Genomic DNA, 27,550 nt, shown 5'->3' on the forward strand with positions numbered 1-27,550 from the left:
CCTCAGTGGGATGGGTATTCCCAGACATGGGACCCGTGCTCACTACGCCACTGGAGTCAAGCTATCCTGGCTGATGACGGCTGATAGCCAGAAACCGGTCCTAGGATGCTTGATTCCGGTCCAGGGAAGACATGGCTTGGCAGTTCGGGCTGGACTGTTCCCATGAGGCACAGGGTCAAGACTGATTTGCATATGGCCATGTCTAAACTGGGGTGGTGTAGTGGGCAAAAGAACGATGGATTTAACCCAGATCTCTTGACTGGGGGAGAATGTATGCATTGTCAGCATTCCGTCCATCATTTGTTTGTTGTAACGCTTTTCGCCCTCAGTGGGATGGGTATTCCCAGACGTGGGACCCGTGCTCACTACGCCACTGGAGTCAAGCTATCCTGGCTGATGACGGCTGATAGCCAGAAACCGGTCCTAGGATGCTTGATTCCGGTCCAGGGAAGACATGGCTTGGCAGTTCGGGCTGGACTGTTCCCATGAGGCACAGGGTCAAGACTGATTTGCATATGGCCATGTCTAAACTGGGGTGGTGTAGTGGGCAAAAGAACGATGGATTTAACCCAGATCTCTTGACTGGGGGAGAATGTATGCATTGTCAGCATTCCGTCCATCATTTGTTTGTTGTAACGCTTTTCGCCCTCAGTGGGATGGGTATTCCCAGACGTGGGACCCGTGCTCACTACGCCACTGGAGTCAAGCTATCCTGGCTGATGACGGCTGATAGCCAGAAACCGGTCCTAGGATGCTTGATTCCGGTCCAGGGAAGACATGGCTTGGCAGTTCGGGCTGGACTGTTCCCATGAGGCACAGGGTCAAGACTGATTTGCATATGGCCATGTCTAAACTGGGGTGGTGTAGTGGGCAAAAGAACGATGGATTTAACCCAGATCTCTTGACTGGGGGAGAATGTATGCATTGTCAGCATTCCGTCCATCATTTGTTTGTTGTAACGCTTTTCGCCCTCAGTGGGATGGGTATTCCCAGACGTGGGACCCGTGCTCACTACGCCACTGGAGTCAAGCTATCCTGGCTGATGACGGCTGATAGCCAGAAACCGGTCCTAGGATGCTTGATTCCGGTCCAGGGAAGACATGGCTTGGCAGTTCGGGCTGGACTGTTCCCATGAGGCACAGGGTCAAGACTGATTTGCATATGGCCATGTCTAAACTGGGGTGGTGTAGTGGGCAAAAGAACGATGGATTTAACCCAGATCTCTTGACTGGGGGAGAATGTATGCATTGTCAGCATTCCGTCCATCATTTGTTTGTTGTAACGCTTTTCGCCCTCAGTGGGATGGGTATTCCCAGACGTGGGACCCGTGCTCACTACGCCACTGGAGTCAAGCTATCCTGGCTGATGACGGCTGATAGCCAGAAACCGGTCCTAGGATGCTTGATTCCGGTCCAGGGAAGACATGGCTTGGCAGTTCGGGCTGGACTGTTCCCATGAGGCACAGGGTCAAGACTGATTTGCATATGGCCATGTCTAAACTGGGGTGGTGTAGTGGGCAAAAGAACGATGGATTTAACCCAGATCTCTTGACTGGGGGAGAATGTATGCATTGTCAGCATTCCGTCCATCATTTGTTTGTTGTAACGCTTTTCGCCCTCAGTGGGATGGGTATTCCCATACGTGGGACCCGTGCTCACTACGCCACTGGAGTCAAGCTATCCTGGCTGATGACGGCTGATAGCCAGAAACCGGTCCTAGGATGCTTGATTCCGGTCCAGGGTAGACATGGCTTGGCAGTTCGGGCTGGACTGTTCCCATGAGGCACAGGGTCAAGACTGATTTGCATATGGCCATGTCTAAACTGGGGTGGTGTAGTGGGCAAAAGAACGATGGATTTAACCCAGATCTCTTGACTGGGGGAGAATGTATGCATTGTCAGCATTCCGTCCATCATTTGTTTGTTGTAACGCTTTTCGCCCTCAGTGGGATGGGTATTCCCAGACGTGGGACCCGTGCTCACTACGCCACTGGAGTCAAGCTATCCTGGCTGATGACGGCTGATAGCCAGAAACCGGTCCTAGGATGCTTGATTCCGGTCCAGGGAAGACATGGCTTGGCAGTTCGGGCTGGACTGTTCCCATGAGGCACAGGGTCAAGACTGATTTGCATATGGCCATGTCTAAACTGGGGTGGTGTAGTGGGCAAAAGAACGATGGATTTAACCCAGATCTCTTGACTGGGGGAGAATGTATGCATTGTCAGCATTCCGTCCATCATTTGTTTGTTGTATCACTTGTGTGGGAGGCCCAAGTACCCGCGGCAGGCAAGGGCCCCAAACGTAGTGAGGCGACCTCAAGATGGCCTATCGCCAAACCACCTGGTTTTGCAAGGGGGGTCACTTTGGTTTTTGGCCCGGTGCACGGCGGCCATCTAGGGAAACCTACCAAACCCAGGCATTTTTAAAAACTAGACACCCGGCGGCTTCCAGGGAGGTATGGCTTGCGTGGATCCCCCAAAGTTTCCTTACCCAGAATCCCCTGCAAACCTCAATTTTTGCCCAAAAAATCACTTTTTTCACACATTTTGGGGTGGGAAAGTAGTGGCATCACTGGGCTCACACAAATTTACCACCACCCAGCGTTCCCCCAGGTCTCCCGGTAAAAATGGTGCTTCACTTGTGTGGGAGGCCCAAGTACCCGCGGCAGGCAAGGACAACAAACGTAGTGAGGCGACATTTGGGATAGGCAATGTTGATGTTGCCTCACTACGTTTGTTGTCCTTGCCTGCCGCGGGTACTTGGGCCTCCCACACAAGTGAGGCACCATTTTTACCGGGAGACCTGGGGGAACGCTGGGTGGTGGTAAATTTGTGTGAGCCCGGTGATGCCACTACTTTCCCACCCCAAAATGTGTGAAAATAGTGATTTTTTGGGCAAAATTTGAGGTTTGCAGGGGATTCTGGGTAAGGAAACGTTGGGGGATCCACGCAAGCCATACCTCCCTGGAAGCCGCCGGGTGTCTAGTTTTCAAAAATGCCTGGGTTTGGTAGGTTTCCCTAGATGGCCGCCGCGCACCGGGCCAAAAACCAAAGTGACCCCCCTTGCAAAACCAGGTGGTTTGGCGATAGGCCATCTTGAGGTCGCCTCACTACGTTTGGGGCCCTTGCCTGCCGCGGGTACTTGGGCCTCCCACACAAGTGAGGCACCATTTTTACCGGGAGACCTGGGGGAACGCTGGGTGGTGGTAAATTTGTGTGAGCCCGGTGATGCCACTACTTTCCCACCCCAAAATGTGTGAAAAAAAGTGATTTTTTGAGCCAAAATTGAGGTTTGCAGGGGATTCTGGGTAAGGAAACGTTGGGGGATCCACGCAAGCCATACCTCCCTGGAAGCCGCCGGGTGTCTAATTTTCAAAAATGCCTGGGTTTGGTAGGTTTCCCTAGATGGCCGCCGCGCACCGGGCCAAAAACCAAAGTGACCCCCCTTGCAAAACCAGGTGGTTTGGCGATAGGCCATCTTGAGGTCGCCTCACTACGTTTGGGTCCCTTGCCAGCCGCGGGTACTTGGGCCTCCCACACAAGTGAGGCACCATTTTTACCGGGAGACCTGGGGGAACGCTGGGTGGTGGTAAATTTGTATGAGCCCGGTGATGCCACTACTTTCCCACCCCAAAATGTGTGAAAAAAGTGATTTTTTGAGCAAAAATTGAGGTTTGCAGGGGATTCTGGGTAAGGAAACGTTGGGGGATCCACACAAGCCATACCTCCCTGGAAGCCGCCGGGTGTCTAGTTTTCAAAAATGCCTGGGTTTGCTAGGTTTCCCTAGATGGCCGCCGCGCACCGGGCCAAAAACCAAAGTGACCCCCCTTGCAAAACCAGGTGGTTTGGCGATAGGCCATCTTGAGGTCGCCTCACTACGTTTGGGGCCCTTGCCTGCCGCGGGTACTTGGGCCTCCCACACAAGTGAGGCACCATTTTTACCGGGAGACCTGGGGGAACGCTGGGTGGTGGTAAATTTGTGTGAGCCCGGTGATGCCACTACTTTCCCACCCCAAAATGTGTGAAAAAAGTGATTTTTTGGGCAAAATTTGAGGTTTGCAGGGGATTCTGGGTAAGGAAACGTTGGGGGATCCACGCAAGCCATACCTCCCTGGAAGCCGCTGGGTGTCTAGTTTTCAAAAATGCCTTGGTTTGGTAGGTTTCCCTAGATGGCCGCCGCGCACCGGGCCAAAAACCAAAGTGACCCCCCTTGCAAAACCAGGTGGTTTGGCGATAGGCCATCTTGAGGTCGCCTCACTACGTTTGGGGCCCTTGCCTGCCGCGGGTACTTGGGCCTCCCACACAAGTGAGGCACCATTTTTACCGGGAGACCTGGGGGAACGCTGGGTGGTGGTAAATTTGTGTGAGCCCGGTGATGCCACTACTTTCCCACCCCAAAATGTGTGAAAATAGTGATTTTTTGGGCAAAATTTGAGGTTTGCAGGGGATTCTGGGTAAGGAAACGTTGGGGGATCCACGCAAGCCATACCTCCCTGGAAGCCGCCGGGTGTCTAGTTTTCAAAAATGCCTGGGTTTGGTAGGTTTCCCTAGATGGCCGCCGCGCACCGGGCCAAAAACCAAAGTGACCCCCCTTGCAAAACCAGGTGGTTTGGCGATAGGCCATCTTGAGGTCGCCTCACTACGTTTGGGGCCCTTGCCTGCCGCGGGTACTTGGGCCTCCCACACAAGTGAGGCACCATTTTTACCGGGAGACCTGGGGGAACGCTGGGTGGTGGTAAATTTGTGTGAGCCCGAGGATGCCACTACTTTCCCACCCCAAAATGTGTGAAAAAAGTGATTTTTTGAGCAAAAATTGAGGTTTGCAGGGGATTCTGGGTAAGGAAACGTTGGGGGATCCACGCAAGCCATACCTCCCTGGAAGCCGCCGGGTGTCTAGTTTTCAAAAATGCCTGGGTTTGGTAGGTTTCCCTAGATGGCCGCCGCGCACCGGGCCAAAAACCAAAGTGACCCCCCTTGCAAAACCAGGTGGTTTGGCGATAGGCCATCTTGAGGTCGCCTCACTACGTTTGGGGCCCTTGCCTGCCGCGGGTACTTGGGCCTCCCACACAAGTGAGGCACCATTTTTACCGGGAGACCTGGGGGAACGCTGGGTGGTGGTAAATTTGTGTGAGCCCGGTGATGCCACTACTTTCCCACCCCAAAATGTGTGAAAAAAGTGATTTTTTGAGCAAAAATTGAGGTTTGCAGGGGATTCTGGGTAAGGAAACGTTGGGGGATCCACGCAAGCCATACCTCCCTGGAAGCCACCGGGTGTCTAGTTTTCAAAAATGCCTGGGTTTGGTAGGTTTCCCTAGATGGCCGCCGCGCACCGGGCCAAAAACCAAAGTGACCCCCCTTGCAAAACCAGGTGGTTTGGCGATAGGCCATCTTGAGGTCGCCTCACTACGTTTGGGGCCCTTGCCTGCCGCGGGTACTTGGGCCTCCCACACAAGTGAGGCACCATTTTTACCGGGAGACCTGGGGGAACGCTGGGTGGTGGTAAATTTGTGTGAGCCCGGTGATGCCACTACTTTCCCACCCCAAAATGTGTGAAAAAAGTGATTTTTTGAGCAAAAATTGAGGTTTGCAGGGGATTCTGGGTAAGGAAACGTTGGGGGATCCACGCAAGCCATACCTCCCTGGAAGCCGCCGGGTGTCTAGTTTTCAAAAATGCCTGGGTTTGGTAGGTTTCCCTAGATGGCCGCCGCGCACCGGGCCAAAAACCAAAGTGACCCCCCTTGCAAAACCAGGTGGTTTGGCGATAGGCCATCTTGAGGTCGCCTCACTACGTTTGGGGCCCTTGCCTGCCGCGGGTACTTGGGCCTCCCACACAAGTGAGGCACCATTTTTACCGGGAGACCTGGGGGAACGCTGGGTGGTGGTAAATTTGTGTGAGCCCGGTGATGCCACTACTTTCCCACCCCAAAATGTGTGAAAAAAGTGATTTTTTGGGCAAAAATTGAGGTTTGCAGGGGGTTCTAGGTAAGGAAACGTTGGGGGATCCACGCAAGCCATACCTCCCTGGAAGCCGCCGGGTGTCTAGTTTTCAGAAATGCGTGGGTTGGAAAGGTTTCCCTAGATGGCCGCCGAGCCCTGGGCAAAAAACCAAAGTAACCCCCCTTGCAAAACCAGATTACCTATTGTTACTACAGCGTGAGAATTTAGGAATAATACTGCAAAGAAAATGTGGTAGACAATTTGAGGTTTACAGGACAATGGGGATAAAAAATATTTTTCAAATCACTAGAGAGACATCACCATGAACTCCCAAAGGTTTTCGACAATATCTACAGTTGGTGGGTTATTCTTACATGGAAAGTGTACCTTGGCAGAGAAACAAAAAACAAAGATTCCTGCACAACCATCTATTCCTCAAACACACACACATACTGGTTGGATTTGGCACGAGGGCAAGTCATGGTTCAGTGAATTAAATTTTATTAACAAGAGATTTCACAAAAATGAAATGCACTGTCAATAATTAAATTCACAAAAAACCAAACCAATGACTTGCAGCTCGTGAGCTGTAAAGCCACGTCAAGGCACCAACCGCTTTACAGGCCATTCACACACCTTTCATACGTGATACAAACAAGACCATTCGCACCACCAGGTACAAAAGCAACACAGTACAAAAATCACCAAAAAGGGACAAGGTACACCCTGCTTCAGAAAGACAAATATTACTGCACAGTCATCTAACCCGCAAGCACACACACATACTGGTTGGATTTGGCACGAGGGTGAGTGATGGTTCAGTAGATAAAATTGTACTACCAAGTGATTTCACAAAACATGAAATGCACTGGTAATAATTGAAAGGGCAAGAAACTGAACCATTGACTCACAGCTCGTGAGCTGTAAAGCCACGACAAGGCACCAACCTCTTTACAGGCCATTCATACACCTTTCATACGTGTGAGACATACAAAACCACTCACACCGCCAGCCGCGGGCCCATCACATAACAAAACTCACACCGGCACACAGCGCCATTCAAGGGCCCATCACTTTCACACGCCCACAATCCAGACACAGCAACTACACAGGCTGAAGGATTGCGTGGAGTGGCACTCAGCTAGCAGTGTGTGTAGTGACCAGCAGAAAGTCACTACTCACACACAGCCAGCCAAGCACCGGTCGACACACACCGCTAGCCAAACGCCAGTCCACGCACACCGCTAGCCAAGCGCCAGTCCAGGCACACCGCCATCCAATCGCCAGTCCAGGCACACCGGCAGCCAATCGCCAATCCACCTACACTGCCAGCCAAGCTCCAGTCCACGGACACCACCAGACAAGCACCATTCCACGCACACCGCCAGCCAAGCTCCAGTCCACACACACCACCAGACAAGCTCCAGTCCACGGACACCACCAGCCAAGCTCCAGTCCACGGACACCACCAGCCAAACACCAGTCCGCACACACCACCAGTCCACACACACTGCCAGCCAAGTACCAGTCCACGCACAGCGCCAGCCAAGCACCATTCCACGCACACCACCAGCCAAGCACCATTCCACGCACACCGCCAGCCAAGCACCATTCCACGCACACCACCAGCCACGCACCAGTCCACGCACACCGCCAGCCAAGCACCATTCCACGCACACCACCAGCCACGCACCAGTCCACGCACACCGCCAGTCCATGCACACCGCCAGTCCACGCACACCGTCAGCCAAGCACCATTCCATGCACACCACCAACCAAGTGCCAGTCCACACACACCAACAGCCAAGCGCAAGCCTACACACACCGCCATCACATTTTAGATTTTTTTAGAAAAAAATAAAAACACAAACAAATTGCAAATAGATACAAATCTTCTAACAGAAAATCAGCAACTAAATACATTGCACTAACACCAACATTGAAACAGAATCAAATTATCCAAAGAATACAGACCAGGCAGTTCACTTTACCACTCAAGAATGCTCCCAAAAATTCTTTCGCGTGTGGTACGCTCTAAAACAAGCAGAGAGACACAGTGCAGGATGAGAGGGACAATCGGGGCAGTACATACGACTCTCCTTCCGCAAACCTCTTCGCCAACAGACTCTACATCTCCTACTGGGAAAATCTTTTGCGGGTGTGGGAGGAATGTGATCTGGAAAGTGGCGTTCTTTCAATCTAGCAACATCCTCCACCAGTCCAACTCTAGGAACACTTGCCTGTTCCACTACAACAAGGCTGCCTATTACAGACTCCTGAAACTTAACAAAAGTCATCTTTGACTCAGGGCAAGAATCCTGGAACACAACAAAAGCATTAAACATTGCCAAGTGGAAAAGATGGATAGCCAACTTCTTGTACCAAATGTAAGCCTTACGAAGAGCAGTGTAAGGTTCCAACCTCTGATCTACTCTGTCAACACCACCCATGTACCTATTATAGTCTAAAACACATACAGGTTTGCGCGCTTCAGCGACCTGACCCCAAACAGTCACAGGTGCAGTGCTTTCATCATGAATGGAAGTCAGCATGTAGACATCTCTCCTGTCTGTAAACTTCACAGCAAGAAGCTCCTGGCAACGCAACGCACTGCACTGTCCCCGCACAAGCTTTTGACAAACAAGTTCTTTCGGAAAACCTTTACGGTTACAGCGGACTGTGCCACAAGCAAAAGTGTCCACTTTGGCCAATTCCCTGAACAACCGTACACCAGTGTAGAAGTTATCTACATATAAATGGTGGCCTTTGTTAAAAAATCCTCTTCCAAGTTCCCAAACAATTTTCTCAGTCACTCCAAAAGTGGACGGACAACCAGGGAGGTTAAACCTAGATTCCTTACCGGTGTACACCCTGAAATTAGAGACATATCCAGTCCTACTGTCACACAGCATATACAGCTTTGTTCCATAGCGTGCCCTCTTACTAGGAATGTATTGCCTAAAAACCAAGCGGCCCTTGAACAACACCAAAGACTCATCCACTGCAATTTCTCTACCAGGGGCATAAATCTCAGAAAACCGATCAACAAAGTGATCAAGGACAGGCCTAATCTTAAAAAGACGGTCACAATCAGGGTGATCTCGTGGCAACGCTAAACCATTATCTACAAAGTGCATCATCCGAAGCAGAAGCAAATACCTGTCACGACTCATGACTGCCGGAAAAATAGACGTTGCCATCAAGGGACTGCTAGACCAATATGAAGCCAATGATGGCTTCCTTAGCAAGCCCATCAAAAAAGTTAAACCCAAGAACTTCTTCATCTCTTCAACATTTGTGGGAGTCCACCGGGTAGCTCTAGAGTGTGGCTTAAGACTGGCACTGTTGTCCCTCAAAAACTGTTCGGCATACAAATTAGTCTGCTCAACAATCTCTGCCAAAAACACATCGTCCATAAACAACTGAAAAAAATTTACAGGCAAAAAGTTCTCGGTATTCACTCTAGACCCTGGAACACCAGTAAACTCAGGAAATTCCGGCTGCACCATGCCAGGGGCAACCCAGAGGTCATCACTTTCAACGGGAAGACTTGCAGCCCCAGCCTGCAGCCCAGATGTCTCTTGCCGCACTACACCAACGGAAAGGCTTGCAGCCCCAGCCTGCAGCCCAGATGCCTCTTGCCGCACTACACCAACGGGAAGCCTTGCAGTCCCAGCCTGCAGCCCAGATGTCTCTTGCCGCACTACACCAACGGGAAGACTTGCAGCCGCAGGCTGCAGCCCAGATGCCTCTTGCCGCACTATCGGCACATCAGTCTCCTCCTCTAACACAGGCACTTCATCCGCACTAAGAGTATCTTCATCATCCGATGACCCCATACGGAGAGAAAACTCACTGCCAGAATCGTCCCCTGCCCCCTCTCCCTCAGAAGCAGAGTCAGTCTCTGACCCAATATCAGAGGAAGACTCAAACAGCAAACCAACAACCTGCTGAGCAGTCATCCTGCGGCTAGCCATTATACCTACTAAGATGGAAGACTGCACAAACAAGTCAACAACAACCAACAATGTGCAAACCAAGTAAGTAAAGAAATGTGTACCTTATATCAATAAGATCAATGTACTCAAAAACTATACAATCCAAAATCAAAAGAGACAGCTACACTCACCAGAAACAAACTCTGCAGTGACACAGCAAAGACCAACGATATCAAACTAGAAAGAAGAAAAAAAAACAAATTACTCACAAGACAACAAAATACACATCGTGCACCAATGCAAAAAGTTTTTGAAACTCAAAAACCAAACATACTGCTATTATTACACCATTTGCAAAAAAAAACAGGCAGAGAAATCAAACACATTTGCATTGTACAAAAAAACAGTCTCTGACCAAACTACACAAACAGCAAAACCACCAGAACCAAAACGTCACCGTGAACAGAAGAAAAGCCTTCACCTAGAACAAAAAAGTAAACAAAAAAAACATTACAATTGGAAATCACAAAAAATATAACAATAAACATTATAACATGCCATGTCACTACCCAAATGGTCAATCGGTTTGTGTGCCAGGTCAGGCAGAAAACAGCAGGAAAAAAAAGGCTATTCAGTCCCGGGGCAGGTGAGCCAAATACATATAACAAATTGCACCCTGGAAGCGAGGGGTCACTTCTATTTCTAATTGAACTAATTCCCTGGTGTCTAGTGGGCTTTTCTGCCTCCAATGGGAGCAGAAACGGCAAAAAAATAAAACCGATCTGCCCACAGAGGGGGCAGAAAAGTCTTCAAAACATTTAGGGGCCCAAGGAAGCGACCCTTGCCCAAGGGGTCGCTTCCTACAATAATATTTATATCCCTGGTGTCTAGTGGGCTTTTCTGCCCCCCCCCAAGGAGCAGAAACGGACAGAAAGACGACCAATCTGCCCCCAGGGGGGGCAGAAAAGTATTCTAAATAATTAGGCCGCAAAGGAAGCGACCCTTGCCCAAGGGGTCGCTTCCTACATAAAGAAAAAGACATCCCTGGTGTCTAGTGGGCTTTTCTGCCCCCCCTGGGGGCAGAAACGGGCAGAAAGACGACCGATCTGCCCCCAGGGGGGGCAGAAAAGTCTTCTAATCACTTTACCACCCTAGGAAGCGACCCTTGCCCAAGGGGTCGCTTCCTACATAACGAAATAGACATCCCTGGTGTCTAGTGGGCTTTTCTGCCCCCCCTAGGGGCAGAAACGGGCAGAAAGAAGACCGATCTGCCCCCAGGGGGGGCAGAAAAGTCTTCAAATTATTTGGCCCCCCAAGGAAGCGACCCTTGCCTAAGGGGTCGCTTCCTACATAGGATAAACGACATCCCTGGTGTCTAGTGGGCTTTTCTGCCCCCCCCTGGGGGCAGAAACGCGCAGAAAGCGGACCGATCTGCCCCCAGGGGGGGCAGAAAAGACTTCCACAAATTTTGCCCCCAAGGAAGCGACCCTTGCCCAAGGGGTCGCTTCCTACATAGTAAAAACAACATCCCTGGTGTCTAGTGGGCTTTTCTGCCCCCCCTGGGGGCAGAAACGCGCTGAAAGCGGGCCGATCTGCCCCCAGGGGGGGCAGAAAAGACTTTGCCAAATTTTCGTCCCCAAGGAAGCGACCCTTGCCTAAGGGGTCGCTTCCCAAACTCAAAATACAAAATCCCTGGTGTCTAGTGGGGCATCCCTACTCCACGATCGCGACGCTGTGCGCGATCGTGGAGCAGGAATGCCCTGTATTGAGACATCGGGGGAGAGGAAATACTCTTTCCTCTCCCCCGATGCCTCAATACTAGAGATTTCACCGCCGCGGCCCCCACCAGACGACAAACACCTACCTCTGCTCCCCTTGGACGCGCTGGAAGAAATGGATTCCAGCGCGTCCAACGCTTCCTGATGACGCCGGCGCGCGCTGTGCGCGCTGACGTCATCAGAAAGCGTGGGGGGGCTCGGGGGGGTCGGGGGTGGCAGCGGAAGCTCTTCCGCTGCCACCCCCGTAAAGGGGGGCAAGATCGAGGCACAAGGGGGGGAGCGCCAGCGCTTCCCCCGGGGGCTGTCCTCATGACGGAACGGTTCCGTCATGAGCACAGCCCAACCGATGCTCATGACGGAACCGTTCCGTCATGAGCATCGAAGGGGTTAATGCTTGCAAAGATAGCATAGAATGCAGTACTTTCACGACTTATGTTCAAATGTTAAATGAAGAAATTGAACAAGAAGCAACAATTGCAGCTGAAGTAGCTACAGACAGTTCTCAAGACAGTCAAAGTTCTGGGACGCTCAGTCAAGATCCTCTAGGACAACCAATCGTAGAAAATGAAGCAGCAATAGCCATGACTGAAGTGGAAACAGCTATGAATCAAGCTCAGAAAGAATGTTACCAGTAGAGCACGAGAACAAAATACAGTACCACAAACTAGCAGGAGAAGCATGCTTGGAAGTTTCAAGAGTATTGAAGAAATTGAAAGTACTCATTATTGATGAGGTAAGCATGGTATCAAACTATTTTTAGCATGTGAAGAAACCATTATTTCAATTTTAAAGGATTAAAATTGGATATTTCACTGAAAAAGGATTTTAAAATTACCATTTGGCCTCATGGAAAGGTAAAGATAACAATTGTGGACTTCTTTGACAGATAATATTTTGGTGTATGTCCTTAAGCAAAACGGTTTACAGACATTATTTCTTGAAAATTGTTATTGGTCTTAGAAGGTATTTTTAATATATATGTGACATTTCTATCAAGGTATGTTTTAGTGAGGATACATTTGGGGCTTTTTTAAACAATCTTTCAGATTGTTTTTTTTTTGCCCGCTGTTAAATGATGAATACAATTGATTTCACTATTTTCAGTGAAATTCAATACATTCTGAAAACAGCAAAAAAAGGGCAAAAAATTGCTTTGTTAAATATGAAAAAACATGTACTGTTTAATAAAATGTATTGTTGAATATTAATACTTTTTTCTTTTTTCAGATCTTAAAAGATAATTTAGGAAATGTAATTAATTTTACTTGCAATTAAAAAAAAACATTTATTTCTAATTAAGTTATTTTGTTGGTCAGGTAAGTTTGAAATATCTGTATGTCTCACTCCTTCCCTTTCATGCTTCTTTTTCTTCACCTCTCCTCACTCTGCTTTTCTCATTTCTCTTCCCTCTCTCTCTTCTTGCTTTGCTACTCTTTCGTAACTCCCTCACTCCTTCTCTACTACTCCCCTAGGTTTACTGCCTCCATCACTATTTTTTCAACCATGTTTCTCTCCCTGTCTCCATATGTCTCAGTCATTCTAACTGCCTTACTCCTTCTCAGTTCCTTGCTCTCTCTCTCTGTTTCTGTCTCTCTCCCTTTGTCTGTCTTACCCTTAATTTCCTTAACATCTCTGGGGCAGATTTATAAGCCCCCTGCGCCACCACTACGTCACTTTTCATGACGTACTGGTGGTGCAGGGGGCTCCTCCATATTTACAAGGAGAGGAAAAGCCACCCTGTGTGACTTTTCCTCTCCTCGTAAATACTGTCACTTCACACGCAGCACTGTGCGTTGAAGTGGCGTTCCATGGGTGTTGTTGTGGGTGTTCCCACGCAACACCCATAGAACTAGACACATCTCCAGATTTACGAGAAATCGTAACATTGGAGATGCGTGTGAATGCAACTCCGCCCTAGAGGTGGCGTAGCGAGGCACAACGAGTAGAAATGTTTTTATTTCTCCTCGTTTTTTCCTCTTTCAGTACATGCTGCATTCTACAGCACGCATTGAAAGAGGAAAAAGCCTCTTGTGATTGTTTTTGTGCAGGAAGGTGTCCCTTCCTGCACAAGAAGGATCTCCCCACCACGCAGGCATCCTTGCACCATGGTGCAAGGGAGCCTGCGCCGGCGCATGGCTGCAGTTTGTGCGCCAGCGCAGGGGAAGCATAGAGATGCGACAAAAAATTCGTTAAAAAAGTAGAATTAAAAATCAAATTTAAGTGTTTAGATGTTGATGTTAATTGAGTGTTTTTTGGTACCTATAAGTAAGTACCGATGCAGAGTCTAAAGTTCAAGAGGAAGACTCTGTTCCCTTCATCTGTGAAATGTACACCGTCTCCTCTATAAATGCCTTGCCACTCCCCTCACTATTGCTTCTTATTTCCTGGGACAAGGAGCTGAACAGGTATAAATTTTACTTGAAAATGGCAGAACAGCAGTCTACTTCAGGGAGTGAGGAGGAGACCTGGATGCACTCAGAAGGTGTCTTTCAGTAGAATGTCAATATGAAATGAAAGATAGTTGTAAAATGGAGGCTTACATACTTTTTTTATAAAAAGAACTCATTGGCTGTTTCAGACCATTCTACACTAAAAACTAGGCTGTATGTTTACATTTTTAAAAGCATGTTTTGTATTGGTTCAGAAAAATGTGTTCCCACAGAACATTACTTTGGATTTGCTGTTAGGTTTGAAAAGTTAAGCACCCTTGCTCTTTGGATTATAAATATTGGGGCAGATTTACAAGCCCGTTGAGCCACTTTTGTGTCTCTTTTACCATGTTAAAAGTGATGCAAAGGTGGTGCAAGGGGCTGTTAAATCTGCCCCATTGTGTGCTGAAGTTCTGACCTCTCTGGTCACACCAGTATTCCATGATCTGTTGCTATGCTAACAGGTAGAAGTCCTGTTAGAAGTAGGAATCATTTGGAAAGGGTTGAAATTTGCAAGCAATAGAAATGTGTTTCCATTTAAAAGAAAGGTGAAGAACATGGAAAGGGGGCAGGGTAGAGACTTCCTGACCCCCTAGTCTTTGTCAGGGAGTCCCTGAAGGTTCACTAAGGTTGAAAAAAACTATTTTTTTTTTAAAAACAGCATAGGGTGCGCGCTCCGTGCGCGCACCCTAAAAAAAAATTTGACAAATAGATTCAAAAAACAAGTTTTTGTGTTTAGATTTTAGGTGGCTCTAAAAAGAGCCCTTGTGTTAATGTAGGGACAGAGGAACAGAAAAACGAAAAAATTAAAAAAACTATGGCCTGGTGCATGAGTGCTCCTCTAACTTTCTCTCAATGAGATCAATACTGGTTTCACCAAGAGAAATAAGAGCATGACAGTCAATGCACCGTGTATACAGCCTCCGAAAAGCAGGGCGTATATCCAGAGGTACTGAAGAAGGTGAAGGCGCCACCGCAGAAGAAGTGCTCGGCTGCGCTGCCAAAGATGTGCTCGGCTGAGCTGCTGCAGATGTGCTCGGCTGAGCTGCTGGAGGGTTTGCTCCAGCAGCTCGAGCAAAAGACACAGTATGCACTTTTTCAACGTGCCTTAACATTGTGTGAATACTAAAAGAGTATTTCTTATTAGCATTTCCACGTGATAAGGTCCGGTGACAAAGAGTGCAGGTGACTTTTGGTGCATTCACTTTCTTTTGCCCCTCTGGAAAAGTGAAAAACTGCCATATGAAGGAGTCTTTCTGCTTCCTCTGTCTCTGTCTCACAAGAGTATCCTGCTCACTCTCAGAAGATGGCTGCTGCTCTGCCATTGTATCACAAAAACAGATTAGCTCCTTCTCCCAGGGAATCAGAAGTAATAATGAGGGGAGTGGGTGTGGTGTTGGAAGAATCTGGAACTGAAACTAGTATGAACCAATGAAAAGTGTTGTTTTTTAATCACATGACTTGAGGGGCGCGCACGGAGCACGCACGCAGCAAGCACGGAGCATGCACGCATGCGCATACGAGTACGCATACATGCCCGTACGTATTACGCGTGTACATAGCACGCATACGAAGCACGCGCGCATGCACGAACGTACTACGCGCGCATGCACGTACGAATTACGCGCATACCTAGCGCGCGTACAAAGCACGCACGCATGCGCGAACGTACTACGTGCGCATGCGCGTACTCAGCGCGCGTAGTAGGCGCGCATGCGCGAATTTAGCGCGTGTCCTACGCGTGAATGTGCGAACGTAGCGTGCGGAGCACGCACGACGTACGCATGCGTACGTGGAGAACGTACGCATGCACACACGGACTACGTACGCATGCGTACTTAGTGCGCGCACCGAGCGTGCACTATGACGTACACATGTGTACGTAGATAACGTACTTATGCGTACACGAAAAACGTACGCATGCGTACTGGGTGTGCGTACACCGTAAAAACCCTTTAAAAAAAAAATGAATTAATCAAACTGTATATAAGTTAATAGAAGATATTAACTATGCTGTTCAACTTTATCCAAATTCAAAAAAAAAAAAAGCTGAGCCATTCCAAATTAAAGGATACAGATAATCTATAAATATATACATAGGTAACTTTTTGTAAAAGAAATATATAAAAAATATAATAAAAAATTCATAAATTAGTATTTAAAAAACCTTTGAAATTCACTGAAAAAAACCATAGGTTTCACACACGTTATAGTTAGCTGGACATTTCACTCGTAAAAAAACAATGAAATTCCACCGTTATAGTTAGTTCAGCTAACTATAACTCACGCGCCCGCAATCCACTGCTGATGACATCACATATTACATCACTCATGACATGGTCAGTGACATCACTGATGACATCACTGATGACATCTCAAATGACATCACTAATGACATCAATGATGATGTCATATATGTGATAAAATAGTGCATCTTCTCCCACCCTAATATAAATTTCAAAACACCAACTCAAACTTTCAGACGGCCAATTTGAAAACCATAGAAACTCCAATACTAATAACTACATACCCACTCATTGACTCTTACATCTACATGCACCTCCACTCACTCACCTGTAAGTGAATTTATATATATATATATACAAATGCATAACCAGTAAAGGCATAAAGAATTAGCAACAGATCAAGCATTTCTCACTATTAAAACATAAGCGTGATTAAAACATATTAAAAACATTCATGCCAAACAGTAAAAGCATATTTTTGGTAGAAACAGGTGGACATCCTCATGTTTTTTGTTGTTTTATATTTTTTTAAATATATCTATATTATTTTCTTTATTGTTTTTTTTTTTCAAATTTTTTTGGGGAGTTGTGCGCCCAATGCGTACCTTTCCTGATCACTGCGCGGAACCTAGCCGCCATTTTGGGATTGTTGTGTAGGATCCGCGTAGGATGTGCGATGGGTGCCTATTTTCATGCGCAATCTCTATGTGACTGGAACGCGACTCCAGGCACATACGCGACAAATACGTATTACTTTACGCGACGCTCGCGCGCTTGTGCATGGAAAGCCCCGGTGGGTGGCGGTCCCCGGAGCTGTGGGGGGGCCTTGAGACCCCTGTATGTATTCTAAAGAAGCCCCGGGGTGGCGGATTCATGGGACTTGTGGGGCCTTTTAGCCCCCCACCCATGAAAATTGAAGCCCCGGGGGTGGCGGTCCCCGGGGCTGGGGGGCAGTGAGCCCCCGTACATAATTTTATAAAGCCCCGGGGGTGGCAGTCCCCGGGGCTCACATAATAATATTGCCCTCGGGGCTTGGCCCCCCGGGGGCTAATTACCAACAAAACGCTTCGTTTTGTTTTTAAACTGTAGGATCAGCGCACCCTGAGAAAAAGGATTTCTCGTGCCGCGGTTCTACCGATGCACAAAATGGCTGTCAACACTGCCTGGTTTGGAGTGTTGACAGCAAGTTGACAGCCAATTAACATGCAGCTCGTGATCGGGAGGGTGCCCGCAGGGTGCGCTCAGGGTGCGCAGATCCACCGCGCCCATAGATATATATGTGATTTTACTTTTGATCTTCTCAGGAACTACTGGACGTATTTACACCATTTAACCAAAAGGCACGACTCTGAACCAAGGGCTACCTTTTTGCCAAATTTGGTGTAATTCTGTTCAGCAGTTCGGGCTGTAGCTGCAACTAAAGGGTCCTATGTAAATTGCATAGGGAAAACACGTTTTGGGACCCCCTTTTTTTCTCGGCCCCCGCTTGACGAATCACCCCGAGAGTTTCAGTACAGGAGCGGAACGGAGCTGGCCAAAAGTTTTGAAAATTTCGCTAAGATTCGTCAACCGACACCAAAGTTATTGGGAATAGGCCTGGGCAAAATTTTCGTTCCGTTCGCGGAATTTGCGATATTTTGGCATTTCCGCGTTCCGCGGAGAGCGCGGAAATGTCAAAATGTCCGCATTCCGCAGCTTTGCGATAATTTGGTTCTTGCTCGCGCTGTAAAATAATACATTCTTGTGCGCGCGCGATCGCCTTACCTGAATCCCCGCGTTCGCTGACAAGTTTTCCCGATCCGGTCGCGTTCTCCATGAGATGTTGTATTGTTTTAGCCATTTGCGCTGTCTCGCGACAGTTCGCGTCCGCAGTGACGTCATGCGTCGCGCGATCACGTCTTTTTTCTCGCGATCATGCACCGCGAGACAACTGAAAACAAGATGGCCGCGCCCGCAAGCAACCACATGGGTAAGTTGGCGACCCGCAACCATGCAGAAAATCTCGCGAACATGCCGGAAAAAACACTTCCGCATCTTCGCGATATTTCTGCTTGTTTGCGGAGATTTTTAACATTTTCGCGATAATTTTCGGAAGTCGCTTCCGCAAATTCCGCCCACCCCTAATTGGGAATAGAATGTTGTGGATTTCCTATGGAAAATAGGTCCTAACTATAACTACCTACTGGTGACTGCCAGTAGGTAATGTATTTGCATGTATATGTGTAACTATTTGTATATGTTATGCCAATATGCCATCAACATACAGGTTGACACATGTCCAACACACAAGAAGAGTATGTTCTTCATGGTATACATTTTCCACATCGTGTAGGATGATGTGTTTTGTCATTAATTTGCTGAAAAACAATGCCAATAACTTTCTGATCACTACCAAATGACAATACAATTGCCCCTAACACCCCGGATGTGCTGAGTGAGGAGGCTATTGACCTCTTACGCGGCATCTCTGTAGACCACACTGGAATTGTGAATGACATCCAGAACATTAGTTGCCAAATGCAATAAATGGTTCCATTACTGGTCGACATTCACAGTCTAATGTCTGGAAGGCAGGGATCACTTGCATAAATAGCCTCCTCACTCACCACAGTCTCCCAAGCAACCCAACCTTGTACACCAACTCAGCTCCCTTCTTTAACCCAAATCTCAAGCCCCATCCCAATCTGAACTATACCCTTTTTCTTTACAGACACCCACTCCAACAGACACAAGCAGCACAATCAGGCACACATAAACACAGACACACAAAGAAACACACAAACAACATGCACACACTAGTGATACTGCACTCACAGGCATCAAAACCACCACCACACCCACAACCACCACAATATCCACAACCACAACCACCAGCACCCCCACAAGCACCACAAACACCTCCACACCTACAACCAGTAGCACACCCACAAGCACCACAACCACCACAACACCCACAATCCCCACCACATCCCACAACCACACAAACCACCTCAACAGCACACTCATCCAAATCAACACACTCACACTAAAGCACACCTACACGCAAAACAACACAAACCAAACCCAAACACACTAATTCATCAGAATACCAAACAGCAGCCAAACCACACACATCCAAACATACACAACATACACCAGATCCACATGTAACTGCAAAACATACAGACACACGCAATACAACCACACCAACCACTTCAACAGCACACTCATCCAAATTAACATATTCACACTAAAGCACACCTATGTCCAAAACACCCACCAAAGTCAAACGCACACACTCTTCCAAAAACCAAACACCTGCCAAAAATTACACTTCTACACATACACCAGACCCACATACTACTGCAAAGCATACAGACATACGCAGCTCCCTCTGCCTCCAAAACCCAATCCTCTCCCACCCCTCCTACCTGTACTCCTCCTTTTGAATTCACATCCTACCTGTCCCTAACCCCTGTCAAACCCAAACCCACCCCCTCAAAAAAGATCCTCGAAGTCCATTCTCTGTGGCCAATAGCTGCCACTTCTTGAGGAGGTTAACCTTTGGCAGTATATCTATGAGGCATGTTTTGAGCAACACTGCAACTGCCTGTTGTGAAGATAAATTCTTTTTGTTACCCTTTTATGTAAAATAAATATGAGAGAAGTATCTAATTTGTTAATAAAAAACTAATTTGACAAAGTTTGTCCTAACATTATTTTTCATTTACAATTTGTTGATTCCTAGAAATCTAATGATGAAAATGTGAATTCCATATTTTTACTTGCAACTATGGGGCACATGCAACAAAAGTAGAAATAGTGATTCCTTAATTGCAAAAAATAAGGATTTGCAATTAAAAAATCGCTATCTGGAATGCATGAAGGGAATCGGTAAAAATAGAGATCCGCTATTATTCGCAAAAATGATAACGAGGACGCAAATGCGACTCGCTAAGCCAGGGAATCGCAAAATGCGAGCTCGCTATTAGCGATTTCGGTATTTGCGAAATCGCTATTAGCGAATTTGCAAATAGCGTGTCACACTGGAAGCAGGCTGATGACATCACAACCAGGAAGTCATCCAGTGCATGCTTCATTCAGTGCCCTGAGGAGCTCAGAGGAGGAGGCAGAGTACTGAAGCTGACCTGAGACACCTAACAATCGGTATCCAGCAACTGTTTACAGACCCAGGAAGGCCAAACCAACAGCAGGGGAGAGTGTCACGCCCAGGAAGAGGAAGCTGAAATTGTCAGAGAGGAAACTTGAACATCTGATTGAGAAGGTCAGCAGTAACCATGATAAATTATTTTGGAAACTGTCCCTGAAGGTGCCAGAGGCAGTAAAGCGCAAAACATGGCTGTGCATCACGGAAAAAGTAAATGCTGTGGGAGTCACACACCGCAGCATTGATGATTTGAAGAAAAGGTGGTACGACCTGAGGAAACGTGCCAAGGAGCGCATAGCCAAAAGGGTGAAGGAAGCAGGTGGTACAGGAGGGGGACCATCGAATGCACCCACCAACACAGCCCTAGAGGACCTTGTTGAGGCGACAATCGAGCCTGAGGCAGTCGTTGGAGTCACACAATTGGACACATCCGGCGCAGCAAGTACCCCACAAGGTAAGATGCATGCAAGCGTTAATCCTTTGCGTACTGTATATTCGTGCACATACCCCCAGGCAAATGACAGTGTACTGGTAAAACTCCATGCCACGTTTCCCCTCATACACAAAATGCATCATGGGAGCTGTAGTCATGACAGCCAAGTGGGCATTCAAAATCAACAATGGTTAACAAAGCATACCAACACTGCATGCCAGCCAGTGTGTTTAAATCTGTGATTTAATCTGAACATAGTATGCCAAATGATAAACAGAAGTAGGATCAAACAAAATTAACACTCCACTGTTTGACATCACAGATGCAGCTGAGTCAGACTCCGAGGATAGTGATCGGCTCAACATCTCAGAGACACCTGCAGAGACGGATGTAGAGACTCCAGTGGTCCCAGCACGAAAAACGCAGGGCACATGTACCCTCACTGCAGCCAATGGAAGCCGAGCTGACTCCAGCACCCACTACAGGCTCCAGCCAGCAACGTGTTGCATCACCAACTCCAACACAAGCACAGGTCCAACCAGGACAACGGTGCAGATCCAGGGCCTGTATTGCGGAACGTGATGCGCAGACTCCAAATGTGTATGGCTGCGTGGAGTCACAGATGCTACGTGTGCAGCGCCTGTAGGGGAGACACATGGGTACAATAAATATGCAGATCTCAAAGCTGGCTAAGAACATAAGCACAATGGCAGACAGTGTGCGTGAGCTAACAACAGTGGTTGCTGAGGTGAATCGGTAGACAAACTTGAGCCTACAGGAGCTCACCCGGGCGGTGATTGCAGGACAAAGCACTAAGCGGAGAAGGCATCGCCAGAGCTTGATCCGTACGTCAGCGAATACAAGGCCCATCAAAAAGCTCAGCAACACCACCACGCTTCGTGTCACAGCAAATCAATCTTGAACATTTCTGTGGGGATGTTGCCAGGGCCTTAGGACAAGTGACCACTGCTGTTGAACACAGCCAGTCCGGGACTGTGAGTGCGATCAACTTGGCAGTGAGGAGGCATTGAGCCTGAGTAGCCTGTCGGTGCCAGTGACCACTACCAGGAGGCGCAGCTCACACAGCTCCACATCCAGAGGCACACATCAGGGTGATGTTGCAGAGGCAGGCGACAGGAGGCTGGGGGTACGTGGAAAGAGGCGCTAGCCGTGCATATCCTCCTTTTTGGCCATGGTGGTGTAACCATGTCAATTACAACGCAGTGATTGCCCTCCAGTGATTATGACTATTTTATTTTGACTTTAGAGCCCAATGCAATCACCTTCCTAATTTGCAAAATAGTCTTCTTTAGTTTGACATGTGCTCATGTTAATAAAACATTTACGTTCAACATTCAGTTGTAATGGCTCATTATTACCTACCTCAGAAATGATGTTGTGTGATGTGTGCACGTCTCCTCTGATCTTCTGGTGGCAATGTTGTGCAACATGGTACATATAGCCACAATCCTGCAGCAGGTCTCGGGCTGAACTGCAGCGCTCCACCAGTTTTATGAAGAATGCGGAAATGACTTTTGAAAATACCGAAGCTCCATTCAATCACATTCCTAGTGCTTATGTGTGCCGCGTTCTACCTCTGCTCCTGTGGTGTGGCTGGGTTGAGGTATGGTGTCAGGATGTATTCGCGCATGGCGTATGCGCTGTCACCTACAGGGTGGAAAGCAAAGGGTTGGCCACAGTTATGCAATTACATTTGGTTGAATGATGTAGCAAATAGGTATATGTATGTACCAAGTAGGTGTCCTTTGCCAAATTCACCCCCGAGCAGATGCATGTGGATGCCACTGTGGCGGAATATATATGAGTCATGGGTGCTTCCTGAAAATTGTGCCACGATGTCTGGTATTATATGCTTTGCTTTGCACACGTCCTGCACATTGATGGAGTGGTACGACTTCCTGTTCCGGAAGATGTACTCGTTGGCTGCTGGGGGACAGATGGGGACATGCGTGCAGTCTATGCATCCGATCACATGGGGGAATTGGGCCACCTGGTTGAACTCCAGTTTTGTCTGATTCAACTCCTGTGGGGTTGAGGGGAAGGTGATGTGTGTGTGGATCCTTGTCATCATGGCGTCAAGGAATTTATGGAAGAAGCGTGAGAGTGCGCTTTGGGATACACCACCGGCTACAGCTAGTACCCCCTGGAAACTGCCTGACGCTAGTAGGTGCAGGCTACATAGGACCTGTACGTGTGCAGGGATGGCATGGGTCTTATGGGTCTGCTGCTGCAATAGGGGTTCCAAATCTACAATTAGGGACATGATCATTGCACGGTCCAGCCTGCACTTATCATAGATTTCGTCATGTCTGTCCCAGTAATGTTATGCGCACTCAGAATACCCTCTCCTGTATCCTCCTTCTGCGCTGGGCTGCTGCATTGATCCTCATCCTCCTTGCAAGCACGTAGAGGGCTGCCATTGTGAAAGGCTTATGGGGTCTCCTGAGGCATTTTAACGGCTTTCAGATTGCTAGCACCTGTATTTTTTTTTTTAACTTTACCTCCTGGTTGAGATTCCCCTTATTCTGCTCTTGCTAAATAGCGATTTTCATGATATTCGCTATTTGCGATTTTACATGCATTGAATTGCGATTCTTTAATTGCTAACCTCTATTTGCGGTTGCAGTTTTATGTTTCGCTATTAGGGATTCGCTATTTTGCTAATAGCTAATTTTGCCGAAGCTTTTTTTGAGAATTTCTTGTATTTTCGGTATTTTGGTAGCTGCATTGGAAAGTGTTGTTTTGCAGTCACTAACGGGCTATTTTAACGATTCGCAATTTTTGCGAGGGTATTTTTGCTTGATGCATGTGTCAGTATGAGAGGAAATACAACAGTTTTTTTTAAACAAATTTCTAATGCAAGAGTCCATACACTAGCAAACAAAGGATTTGATGGTTACTTAAATTTTGGTGAAAGCCTTCCTCATGATAATGGACACTTACACCAAAAAATAAATTATTATTTTTTTAAAGTGTTAATACAGGTGCGTTTATTTGAACCTGATGGGAGATATAAATAAACACATATGCATTACACCTTAAAAAATAAAATTAACATTTTATAAAATACAGAAAACAAACTAGCCATGGGGAAATGTTACAATAATACATATATAAAATGATTTAAATTTAGAACAAACATTGATTTTACAATTAATAAAAAAAAAATCTCCTTGTCTAGTGCAATTTCCACAATATATTAAATGTAATTATTCCAAAAATTTGTAATGCATATGTTTAGAATTTGATAATTTCCCAAAAATAATGAAACACACTTGTATAAAAAATCATCTTTGATTGATGTCAATTTTTGTGTAAGTGTCCGTTATCATGAAGCCAGCCTGCACCAAATTTGAAAATAAAATTAAATTATACAGTTGTGTTTCTTTAAATTTCTTAAACAACAACATTACACACATATGTATTACACATTAGTAAACCATTACTGTAAGAGAGATTTAAAATTGCACAAGTCCAGAGCTAATGTAGACAGACAATTCAAAAGGAAACAAACTTACTTTCGATTCTGGCAACTACAGGGTTGATTTGCTTTGTGGTCAAATAGCAGCAGCAAAGGAAGGACTTGTACGATTGGGTTCATGATGGGAAGGGAAGTGGAAAAAAGAAAAAGGTAAGTTTCTGACTTCTATTCCTTATGAACTGCCAATCAAGTGTGGATGTCTCCACATGACAGTTCCGTTGGTGGGAAGGCACATCATGATTGGTCGGCAGAAATACTGGCTGTAGTCCCTCTTACAGCCGCTTTTACCCAGGAGGCCATTGACGCAGGAGGACAAATATGGCAGAGACTGTGGCGCTCAGATAGGCTATCGTCCATCGACCCACCAGCATCTATATATAGCGGGCGGACCTCCTAATAGGTGTATAGAGAAACCAATGGAAAATCGACGATGGGACCAGATCTGCCAATATCTAAATCAGGCCGTGAATCTACACAGGTAGAGTTACATCAGGGAATTGGCCCTTAAGTGTCAAAGTTTCTCAAAATACTTCAATTGTAGGTGTGAGTCCACACAGGAGTACAATTGGGTTCCTTTAATCGTTTGCAGTGAAAACATGCTTTGTGAAGAGGAATTTTGTTTGGTAGAATTGTTCATCAAAGATATCAAAACATGTTTACTTGGAGGAGATATATTATTCATAGGAGAATCCATATGAGGTAATAACTGAATACTGTGTGTCACACACTGTCTGCTCTCTTTGGTATTTCTGTCCTTAGGTGGTGCTGATAATATCCGTTTGGTGAATTCTGGAGATGCATGCAAGGGCAGAGTGGAAGTGAAACATGACAATCTATGGGGAGCTATCTGTTTTGATTACTGGGATATAAAGGAATCACAGGTGGTCTGCAGACAGCTGGGATGTGGGTCAACAAAAGGAGCAACCACCGAAACTGTACACTTTGGAAAAGGAACGCTCCCAGTCTTGCTGAGTGATGTCAAATGTACAGGAGAAGAAATCTCACTTTTTGATTGTCAGCACTCTTCCTGGGGATTCAATAGCTGCACGAACAGAAGGGATCCAGGAGTCATCTGCCCAGGTAAGAGATCAATGTGGAATCCTTAGGGGGAGGAGACATGGCCTAAGGGCCAGAACTTCAAAGTTTGGAACTGGCAAACTTGGTTTGAGTCCTGACCATCACTCAATATCCTGTGGATCTAGGTGAATCACTTAAGGCCAGATTTACTAACGCTTTACTAACAAGTAACAAAAGCCAAAAGTGTACCAGCACAGGAGGAGAGACAAAATGCACCAAGGCCTAATTAATATGGCAGGTTTGTCTCTATCCCTTTGACACAAGGCTGCACAGCAACTTAGCTTCAATTGTCAGTAAATATGGGCCTTAATCTGCCTGCGTCTAAAAAAAGTGTAATGTAATCTCGTTCTCATGTGAAGTACTACACTGCCCTTGAGCCAAGTTTGTATGATGAACAACACCTGCTAAATCCTTAAAAATACTTGTGTTATATTGTAATAATATAATTAGGAAGCAACACTGGCTAGCAGTCAATATCCTGTTAGTTCTAAAAGATATTTGGTTATACTCATTTTTTAAGGCATAGAGTTAACTATTAGATGAATGAATGAATGAATGAATGAATGTACTTTTGTAGACCACAGTAGAAACTCCAAGATAGGAGAACTCTGGTGTAGAGACAGCAGACCTAATAAAAGGCCAAGAAAGTTAACCTGATTTTAAGAGCCACGTTTTCAGCCTCTTGAGAAACATTCTTTCAGATCCGGAACGAAGCAAGCCATGAGTTCATCTTAAATTCTAAGATAAAAAGAAGCCTAATACAATAAAATTATCTCATATGTTAAAAATGCTATACAATTGGATGAACATGAAGTAAGCTCACAGAACTTAATACCCCATCCTTCCTCTTTCTCATGCAGGCCCATAGGAATGTCGTTACCGAATGACAAGTCAATGGATCGGGTAATGATCTTACAAATTATAGTGCCACCCGACACTGGTTAAAATTTCTTTGTTTTAAAATTAGGGTGAGGTAGTCATTCCTTTCTTTCTTATAGAGCCTGCAGAATAGAACTAAATGCAGCTCTGTTTGTAGTGAGAGATTGTCACTTGGGCATATACTTAAGTCTGATTGATTGTACGTTTTTCTGGGTACCCTAGCATCAATGGAATCATGTTCAAGCGGAACGTCAGCAATATAAATCTATGTTGCAGCCAAGTAACAATTACATAATATAAAAACCCCTCCTTTAGGAATGGGGGATTTTGACAGTATAGGCAGAACGCTTGTTTCTCTTTATAATGTTCCTTTCGCTTATACTCAGACATCAATAAAAATATGTTTCCAACCTTTTGTTTGGAGACGTTTCGGCAAGCCAGTGGATTATTAAACAATTCAGGGAGGCCAATCTCCTTTAGAGCAGATTTTATACAGCTGAACTTTCTTGAAGTCTTCCACTTATCCATGCTTAGACAACTCTTTATTATTGTTTGGGTGAGTGTCACTGTATCTCTCTGCCAGATTGAGCGCCAAAGGAGAATCGGGGCTAGCTGTATGGAATCAGAAATGTAGGGTAAGCCCAATTCCGAATGTAAAATATAGTTTGAAGTCGAAGGAGGAAGGCCCACTATGGATTTGAAAAAACTGTTTTCAGTGGATTGCAATGGTGTCGATGTTACCGTACCCCACACAACCGCCCCATAGGTCGCTGCTGCCTTTACCTTGACCTGATAAATATTTTTCAAGGGTAGGATAGGCTTAGCGCCCAGTTTCCGAGTGAAAGATTCAACAGTAGCGATGCCACTATCCATTTCCAACTTCCTTCCTTCTATCAATTTTGACCATGAAAGGTCTTTATCAAAGAGGACTCCGAGGTAAGGGAAGGAATCCACCATCTCTATCCTTTTGGCATCCGCTTTCAGATACGGCGTTTTATCTATTTTTTTCGCTCCACTATTATTACAAAGGACTTGGTTTGGTTTACTTTCAATTGAAGTGAATCCATGAAGGAAACATATGCATGTATCAATCGTTGTAAACCAAGTCCTGTTCTGGAGATTAACACTGCGTCATCTGCGTAATCCAATATTGGTAACGGTTTGGAGTCAAAAACAAGGCCATAGTG

The 27,550-nt window shown here is 46.5% G+C and overlaps 1 protein-coding gene across 1 annotated transcript in view; it reads left to right on the forward strand.

The window, feature by feature from the left end:
• The window catches only part of LOC146829914 (CD5 antigen-like), a 401,832-nt gene extending 376,319 nt beyond the window's left edge, over positions 1 to 25,513 (forward strand). Inside the window, exon 4 of the mRNA XM_085605479.1 lies at positions 25,167 to 25,513. Coding sequence (XP_085461605.1) covers positions 25,167 to 25,513 — 347 coding nt within the window. The remainder of the gene's footprint in view (positions 1 to 25,166) is intronic.
• The last annotated feature ends 2,037 nt before the right edge of the window (positions 25,514 to 27,550 follow it).

Source organism: Triturus cristatus, chromosome 5_1 (genome assembly GCF_964204655.1).
Source record: "Triturus cristatus chromosome 5_1, aTriCri1.1, whole genome shotgun sequence".
In the NCBI taxonomy this organism is placed as follows: Eukaryota; Metazoa; Chordata; class Amphibia; order Caudata; family Salamandridae; genus Triturus; species Triturus cristatus.